Consider the following 9,794-nt stretch of genomic DNA (forward strand, 5'->3'; position numbering starts at 1 on the left):
TTGACAAATGTTCTGAAAAGCCTGGCACTTGAGCTAGACTTTATAGGATAATGTGAATTATGCTGTCAGAGAACAAGCAGTTCTGTGGTGGAGGAGCATTAGCCTGCACACTGGCAGGCTTTCAGCTAAAAGCTCAGTCCAACTTCAGGGGTCTTCCTGGGAAAGTACCCATGTTTGTCCCTTAATGTGGTGATTAAGGCACTCACTGGTGATATGGGATGTATGAGTCTGAGTGCAGATGAGATGAGGGAAGAAATGAGCAGTGTTCCTGAATCCATCCTGGCTGCTTTGCTGCTGCGTAAGCTGGCAAGCGTCACTGCTACAGTCTATGCAGTCTCCAGGGCAGTCAGAAGGCAACAGCGACTTTGGGGCTCATCAAGGGCAACCTCTTGGGGCAGATGACAAGATCTGCTTCTTGTTGGGGTTATCTGTAGGGCCAGAGCATGAAATAGACACCAGCCTGTTCAGCCTCGTCAAAAATAAAGTGCCTTTGAGCACCCCTGAAGCAGAACTCACGAACCAATAGGTCAGGCAAAAGTGCCATGGGAGGTCATTTCTTCACCCCATTTGAAGCACAGATATGTCTTTGCTGACAAATCTCCACTATGGCTACTGACAGTATAATTTTCAAGCACCATAAACCTTACATTAAAGCCACAAAACAGTTCCTGCTTGCATTCTGTGACACCTAAAACCAGGACTGAACTCCCACTAGTTTGAACCCTAAAAGTTGCTAAGGTCTTCAGGATCATTGCAAGGAGGAAAATCCTCTCTTGGATCTCAAACAAGAAAAAATAAAAGACTTGCTCACGCACCTCAGAGTCATACAGGCTGCCTCACTGTGAATTTTCCCTACTTGTGCTGCCAAATGTACTGACAAGACAACACCCAGCTCTCTCCCTGCACTCACCTGCCACTCTATAAACGTCAGCTTGAGCATGGAGACAACAGCTACAGAGGATCTGTAACAAATCTATCAGCAGACGTACAAAAGTCAGTGAGAAGCTGTAGTCTCCTAAACAATAAAAAGCGCTTGCTAAAATGTTTGCCAAGTTATTTTTCATCTCGTTGCTCTGACTGCTTCAACCCAGATCCCCTGGACACAACAAGCAGGGTGTTGACAAAACATGCAGCTGAAAGCAAAGAGGTTAACTTCCATATGCTAACTGCTGCTGCTAGGTGCAAAGAGATACAAACACAGTATTTAAAATTCAGCTTCACATCTGAATTCCTTCACAGAAATACAGACACTGTATGCTACAAACGCAATTTGGGGCGCAGCCCCATGACTGAGACATCTTTTACCTTTCTGCTGCCAAAAGGAGAGGCCCCAGCATCTTAGCATCACACCTGGCTGCCTCCCTGCATCCCCATTCCCATGTGCACCATCCCACCCCTCCTCCTTTTTTGAGCTTTTTTGCTCTTTTCATGCCACAGATAGCCAGTGCAGTTTGTTAACTCCAGAAGAAAACATCCAGGGATTGTTTTTCTGGGATACTTTTCTGTAAATGCAGCCCTTTGGTTCAGTTTCCTGAGGGTGCACTTGATATTGGAGGGCATGGGGAATGAGCAGGAATGCTGGCCACGCTGCAAGGGGCAGGAGCACCCTTTAAGAGCAGTGGTGAGCTATTGGCAGAGCTGTCCACATCCCACTGCAGTCTTAGACACAAACATCGGTGCCACCTGACTCAGCAGTTCGGGGACCTGGGCTGTGACCCAGGTCAGGCATGCAGTGTGACTTTCTCCAGTTGGGCAGTGCAGCTCCAGTTGCCTTTGGAAGGAGGCCATGTCCTTTCCCCAGGCCACCTCGCAGACTGCCTAGCTCAGCTGCTGTGGTGCCAGGGTTGTTTTTTGAAGCTTCCAATAAATTTGCTTTCACTGGCAAAGTGGTTTCTTTTCCTTCTTTTTCTCATGTCCAAAAACAAGTAGACTATTTTTAGCTTGTATTTTTTTTCCTTTTGTACTCAGATTTTGGACACAAAGTCAACACAGGAGATTTCTGCTTCAAAAAATGGATGTCTCAGAAATGACCAGCAAGAAAGACGGATCTGTGTGATGGTTGTTCTGCAGCATCTGCACAAAGTGTAATGCACCACATTCAGAAAAGGATTTGGGAACTAAAAGTAGGACTTCTGGCAAATTGGAGAACTAGGAATCTACAAGCAAAAACCTTATCATCTTCCATCCAATTTGGGGGATGTATTAGAAAGGTTCTCTGAAACCCCCCTACCAGGTAGTCTCTAGGGCAATATCCACCATATCTTTTTTTAGCTGTGAAAATGCCCTTGGCTGATGTAGACCATGGTGTACAATCTGGGCTTCTCTACTGAAACCCTTGCACGGTGGTGTGTGGATTGCCTGGGATGAGTATGGGAGAACAAGGGGACATGGCAACAAGGGGACATGGCCACAAGTCTGTAATTACATGGGCCAGGCAGCAGTATAGCTGTAGCTGTGCTGAGATGCTAGGGCTGTTCAAGAGGAGAAATAAATGGATCATTTTTATAATCAGTTATATCACTAACATTTTCAGGAAAAGATGGGCTAAAGGAAGGGGATCATCCCTGACATACTGAGGTCCTGCACAGGTGCCACACTGAGAAAAGTGAGGCCAGTTTCTGGAAGTCTCTGTTCATGTGCTATAATGAATTACAGACTGTTGTCTCTCACAAAGAGCCAGGTCCCCTTAGCACCTCTGAAAAATTAGGTGATTTTTTGTCGGTGACCAATTATAAAGTTAGATACTCACAAGTTTGAAATATTATTGGGTTTTGGGAGCCAAGGGATAAAAGAATAATGTCCAGCAATATGATTGCAAAATCAGGGGTTTTCGGGGAAGGTAAACGGTCATGTGTTAGCCTGCTTCTAAAACTAAATCTGTTTTCCGTGTTTCTGTGGGAAATCAGAGGATGTTATTAACTGAGTCATGCAGCTGTTGACTTTAGCAAGCAGGCAACTGATATAAATAGAGAAACACTAGTGAGCCTTGGACAGAAGTGATTGAGAGGTCTTCTATAAGGGCTCATAGGACAGAGAGGCAAAGATGAAAATGAAGATCCTTGCTTTCCTCGGGTTACTGCATATTGCATGTTCTTATGCTTTCCCTGTGGCTCCAGAAAAGGAAAAAGAAGATATGCAATTTGCTCAGGTAAAGCCTATAGACAAAATACAGAGAACAATTTATTGAGAAAATTAATAAAGTGATGAGGAATATTTTACTAACAATGCTCTCCTGTTGAAAAGAAATATTTATGCTCTAAATTGTTGCTTTTCCTTCCCTATCAGAAATATCTGGAAAACTTTTATGATTTTAAAGAAGAGAAACACTCTCTCTTTAAATCAAAGAACCCCAATCATATGGCTGACAAAATCCGAGAAATGCAGTCATTCTTTGGGCTGGAGGTGACTGGGGAGCTGAATCGTAAGACAATGGACATGATGAAGCAGCCCAGATGTGGGATACCAGACGTTCATTCATACAGCACCTTCCCACGGAACCCTAGGTGGAAGAAAGAAGATATAACATATCGGTAACGCATACTAAAGCATGTTTCTCTGTACACCACTGGGAAGCTTTGTGGCTGCCAGGCAGAAGTGATGCCAGCAGGTTCTTTACTATTTGCTCCTGTATTTATCCTCACAAAAGCCCCATTCAGGATGACAGGGCCAAGAATGTGGTGAGCATTTAGATCTTTTGCTTTAGGTTTCCAAACAGTGATAAAAGAGACCAGAACAGTAATCTACATCAGTTTGTTAAAAGCATATTAAATAACAGAATCAGTGGATAAGAGGGTTACAACTGAGAATATCTATGTTAGGATTTCTGAAAGAGATGATACCTTCAAAAACTTCCTCTATTATGTAAGCAGATAAAGAGAAAATAAACAACCAGACCTATAAATAATAACAACCAGTGATTAAAACATTTGACCTCCATACTATAATCACTAGCCACTTGTGATCTGCTTTATTTTTAATTCCTTTTGTCTTGTTTTACAGGATTTTGAACTACACTCCAGACATGCTGCAAGCTGATGTGGACGAAGCAATTGCAAAAGCCTTCGATCTCTGGAGCAGTGTAACCCCTTTGAGATTCACCAGGATCTACAGTGGTGATGCAGATATAATGATCTCTTTTGCTGCTGGATGTAAGGAGACCTCCTGTCCTAGGAATAAGTATTTGTTACTTTTTCCTACAGAGCCGATGAAAAGCATTTTTCGTTTTTTTTTTTCCTTTTTTTTTTTTTTTTCCTTTTTAGTTCATGGTGACTTCTATTCCTTTGATGGTCCAGGAGGAACTCTGGCTCATGCCTACCCCCCCAGCAATGGGATAGGAGGAGACGCTCATTTTGACGAAGATGAAAACTGGACCAAATTTACCACCTATAATGGTAAGTAACCTTAAAAATTGTTTTGTCTGTTTTTTATTAGACAGCATTTGTCTTGAAGACACTGTGAAGTCACAGACACCATGTCAGTAATTCCAGTATTTGCTGAGGTGTAAAGTGTCAGCATAATTTAGTACAATGATTCTGCATATTCTGATCTGGGCTGCAGTCATGATAGTCCCCTGAAGATAAGCTACAGGCTGCAACTGCAGCTTTAACAAAGCAAATTAGTTTAGCATGAGCCAGAAATTGGGTAATCATGACATTGTAAGGCAGGGAATTTGGACCATCAGGTAATGACCCTAAAAGTTGTAATAGTGAGCTCTTGCCTCCCCCCCCCCCCCCCCCCCCCCACCCCCTTTTTTTTTAAACAAGATTATTTAAAATGATGGAAATCTTAATATTCTGCAAATGAAAAGAAAAAAAGAAAAACAAAAAGGTCTTTAATTTGTTGATAGTATTGAAGATTTCTGGTGTCTAGCAATGTCTGGGGATATCAGAGCCTACGTGATACTGGTCTTTCTGAAGTAGTTGTCAGATGTGTTCCATGTGTTATGATATTTGAAATGTGACCAGATGATTAAAATGTCCTCATCTAATTTTCAGTCTACATTAATATTAAAGAATCTTTGATTCTTTGTTGGCAGGAAAATTTTTGCAGCATGAACAGTGTTCCCAGATTAGTTCCCCTGGAAACTCATTTCTTTTCCAGGGTGCCAGAGAACCTCATACCCCAGACATAGTTAAATTTTGCTGTGTTGTTAACACCATGAATGATATGTCATGAATGAGAAGATGAAAATTTGTATCTCACTGCCATGCAAGAATACTTGTTCAGTGCTTATTCTCTGTGCTGGAATTTTGTTTTAGGATACAACTTATTTCTTGTTGCTGCTCATGAATTGGGCCACTCACTGGGTCTTGGCCATTCCAATGTCTTTGGTGCCTTGATGTATCCTATATATATGGCCAAGGATACGAGAAACTTCAGACTTCCTCAGGATGATATTGATGGCATTCAGGCCCTCTACGGTAAGCAAGAAGTATCATTTTTATTGGACAATAGATAAGCATTTATAACAAATTTTATTCTGAAAAGTACTGATCTTAGTACTATAGAAAGGATGCTGAGATTTAATTTCCTGATATTATTTTGGGTAAATTGCGCAGTTTCTTTGTGGCTAAAAGTCAACAGCTGAAAAATGGAATCTGTGGGCTGTGTTCATGCCACTAAATCAAAAAGTCCAAGAGCTTTTCTCTAATGCTACTGGAGGAACAGCGTATAACTGTAGTATTAAACTATCTTACCTTCCACAAAAGGGCAAATATGCACAACTGCCATTAGGAAATTGTATTTGCTCTACATTAACTCCAGAGCACATACATTTTGAGAGAGCAACAGCATGTTGAGGCAAAACCATACGAGACTATTTTAACAGGTTAATATATTTAAGGCTAATATCTTTAACCTTAAAGAACCTATACATTTGGGTCAGTGGTGTACATCCTGAACTTCTGCAACATGAAACCCTAATTCATCTTCCAATTCCACATTTATCTGTTTCCCAAAGGACCCCCCAGGGAGTCTCCTGCACTGCCAACAGAAGTGCTTCCCCCACAAGAACCAACTGAAATGACACCTACAGAAGTACCAACAGAAATGTCACCCCGAGAAGAACCAACAGAAATGACACCCTCAAAAAGACCAGCAGACTGTGACCCTCATTTGGCTTTTGATGCTATCACTACTCTTCGTGGGGAAATATTGTTCTTCAAAGACAGGTAAGTGATTTCTTTTCTAACAACACCTTCTTCCGAGATTCACAAAGGCAAAACATAAAGTTCAATTCAAGGAACTTATCTTCCCTTGGTTACAAAGGAAGATACTTATTTCTGAAAGTACTAAGGCAACTTTGCAAATTTGTACTAGCCCAGCAAGAGCTGAGTAAGAAGGTTTATTGACAGGTGAGTAAAATGTTTTAAGCCATCATCCATCATCACCCAGGTCTGTTATAATTGCACAAGACTGAATAATCCCAGCATCACTCCTCAGCCTGCAGCTGCTTCATATGCAACCACAGCCTTATCACGCCAACCCACATCTGGGTCATGGAGCTGTGGAAAGTGCTGTTGATGACTTTAGTGGTTTTCTGACCTAGGGGACCACACTGAGCCAGTGCCTAGTACAGCCTGTAGATAAGCCTTGACATTAGAGGTGTCTTTTTGGGTATGTTCTGACACTGAGTGCTGTAACAAGGTGGTACACTACCACCTTGGAGAAAGAGGACATGTCAGGCCCAGCATTTCACGCACTTCTTGCGTGGGCAATTGTGTTCCGATTGAACAAACTTCTTTTGATGAAGTGTGTCTGATTCCCCTCCGAAAGCATGTAATGAAGAATTGTAGCTTAAAAACATTTTAGGAAAGGGGAACAAGGAGCAATTCCTCCTTATTTTGGGTTTGGACATATTCTTCAAGAATGTCTAGTGAGTATTCGTAAGTAACTTGATTTTAAGAACAAAGCTGTGCCAGCCCATATGGAACATGGCGAAGACAAAGCTTCAATGGTCAGCACTACCACAGGCATCACACTTTGATGGGCAAGCCATCAAGGTATCAGTGGAGCAGTCCTCAGGGCAAGAGGCTCTAGGTGGTCCTGCTTGCACAAGGGTATTGGACAATGTGACCTCCAGAGGTGTCTTCCAACCTCAACCATTCTGTGACATCAATACAAGCAGAAGTAAGGGACAAATGTCTATGTGAGAGCAGGGCAAAGTATAGCACTGCATCCCAAAATGGGTGATGGCTTTGCCATACAGGACTGTCTTCAGTACCAGACGTGGGATTTTAAGTATATTTCTGTGCCACTGATCTCCTAGTGAAATTGGAACAATGAAACATTGCTGTTTTCATTTCTATCAGCTACGTCTGGCGTAAAAGTCCCTACTTCTCAGAGATAGAGCATGACACCATCTCCACATTCTGGCCATCGCTGGCAGCTGGCTTTGATGCTGCTTATGAGATTGACAAGAAGGATCGAGTGATTTTTTTTAAAGGTATTTCTCTTATATTTCCATCAGTCCTTTTCATGAATAAGTGAAGTAATGGTAGTACTGCTAGCTTGTCTATACCTGTGTATGTGACGGAATAATGGGAATAATATAATAACAACATATATTCTTAATATTTAAACCCATTTTCATTTTCAAAATGCTCTTAATGTCATTAGTTAATGCTGCTTCATGGCAGTCCTGCACAATATGATGTTACTCTTTTTAGTGATGTTACTCTTTTTAGTGAGAGATCAAAGCTGTGATAAAATTCATTGAATGCATTGCTATTCATATATATTTTAAAAGATGACACACACACCTAAAAACATGCTGAGTTTTAGCTATTGTGTTTTATAATACCATACTGAACATTAAAAATGGAAAATCCAATATCCAGTCTCTGAAATATTCAAAATTATGTGTGTCCTAAAAAGACGTTCTCAGCTGGACTTCTGTGCTACTTGAATGCACAGAAAACTCTGGGACTTTGATAAAAAGGAGGTCAGCTTCTTCGGGAATACTTAGTAATATTTTCTCTTTTTCTCAACAGACAACCAGTACTGGGCTGTCAGTGGCTACAATATAGAGGCAGGATTCCCCAAGCCTATTCAGAACCTAGGTTTTCCCAGAAGTGTCGGGAAAATAGATGCAGCTGTTCATGACCAAAATACCAAGAAGACCTATTTCTTTGTAGGCAACAAGTACTGGAGGTAAGGCCAGTTTCTCTCTTGTGTAGGAGAGAATCAAAATAGCTTTTAAAAAGTGAAGTTATATTAGAATTTATACAGTAAATTTGTGGCCTCTTGTCAGCCTTCTTAGCCAATATAAATCTGAAACTCAGAGGCAATTACTCAACTCTATTGTAGAAAAAAAAAGTTTGTAAAGAAAAAGATAAAGATATCCATTTGTTATTGCCAGTTTGTGATTAAGAGACACAAGCAAATGAGCTTTGTGTAATTATTGTAAAGCAGTATTACATGAAATTAGTAGAAGAAATAGTACAAAAAAAGTGTGAGTAGACTTTGTCATCATGTCATGCACTAAATCTGTAGTTGTTAAGGGTCAGCACTCTGAAAATTTTAAATGAAAAATCTATTAAGAAAGCTATGGAAAGAGATCAAAATATTGTTTTCTTAAAGAAACAGTTCTGCTAAACAGTATTATTAACCCTAATAATTGAATTGTAATAATATTATCTTGTAACAGTGTTAATACACCAGAACTTTACATTACACTCATGGAGTCACTTTTTAGGTTGAATACTGTCAAACTGAAATAATCAATTTGAATAACTATTTACTCTATGCTTAAGTTTATTACTCAGTAAGAACCCTGTCCAGCCCTATTATCAATCTCAGGGAACAGAGTTGAAATATTTAGTCTAATATTCTGAAAACAGCCTTGCATAGTCCAGTAAAGATGTGAATATTCACACAGGCAGGATTTATAGATTTCACTGAGTTCTATATACAGCTCATAGTTACTGGGTTTTCAGTAGGCTTATTTAGTAAAATTTCCACCTGGTTTCAACATTGACATCACATGCTTGTTTCTTGTTTTCATTAATTTCTTTATTCAGTTTTGATGAAAATACTCAGTCAATGGAAAAGGGATATCCAAGAAAAATTGCAGCTGACTTCCAAGGAATTGGCCACACTGTTGATGCTGCCCTTCAGAAAAATGGTAAATACATTTAAATGTAATTAAGAACAAAATAGAAGACCATCAGCTAATATAAACAAAAAGTATATGCTTCAAATATATGTGTTGAAATGATTTTTTTTTTAATTGTCAAGGAAAATACCAGGTATAGGTCAATATGTATGCTGAACTTAAATATTAATTTGCCATTGTTGTGTCCATCTAATTCTAGGGCATTTCTACTTTTTCCATGGATCAAACCAGTATGAGCTTGATGTCAAGACCAAGAAACTTGTCCGTGTAATGAAGAGCAATAGCTGGTTTGATTGCAAGAAGTATTAAATGATGGTGCAGGGCTGCATTTGCCCCAGAAACGTTTTTTCGTGTTCCTATAGACAACATCATTCAGCTGTTACTGTGCATCTGATTCTAAAATGACGGCCTTTGAAAAACCTAATTTAAAATATTAATAATGTAAAACTTAATGTACAGGTTTAATTTATTTTTTTCCGACTATTTATTAATCAAATTGTTTTTGAGTAATAAAAGTATTTTGCTGGAGAATAGCATCATTTGTGTATTTTGGTTCAATCCTGTGGTGTCAAGGCACAAGGCAGTATTGAATGCAAGCCTCAGTAAACCCAGGACCCCTGCAGTGTTTTTAGTAGTGCTGTGCCTGTAGCAGGGAAGTTAAAGAGAATCAGAGGCAGTT

The 9,794-nt window shown here is 40.0% G+C and overlaps 1 protein-coding gene across 1 annotated transcript; it reads left to right on the forward strand.

Annotated features, from left to right (window-relative positions):
- Positions 1-3,043: 3,043 nt before the first annotated feature.
- Positions 3,044-9,547, forward strand: LOC116493125 (stromelysin-1-like). Its single transcript, XM_032194271.1, has 10 exons — positions 3,044-3,148; positions 3,286-3,530; positions 4,000-4,148; positions 4,260-4,391; positions 5,259-5,420; positions 5,960-6,170; positions 7,311-7,444; positions 7,992-8,151; positions 9,021-9,124; positions 9,315-9,547. Exons 1-10 carry the CDS (start codon positions 3,044-3,046, stop codon positions 9,422-9,424), a joined length of 1,512 nt encoding a protein of 503 aa, XP_032050162.1. The 3' UTR covers positions 9,425-9,547.
- Positions 9,548-9,794: the final 247 nt, after the last annotated feature.

The sequence above is a fragment of the Aythya fuligula genome, chromosome 1, assembly GCF_009819795.1.
Source record: "Aythya fuligula isolate bAytFul2 chromosome 1, bAytFul2.pri, whole genome shotgun sequence".
NCBI classification, from domain to species: Eukaryota; Metazoa; Chordata; class Aves; order Anseriformes; family Anatidae; genus Aythya; species Aythya fuligula.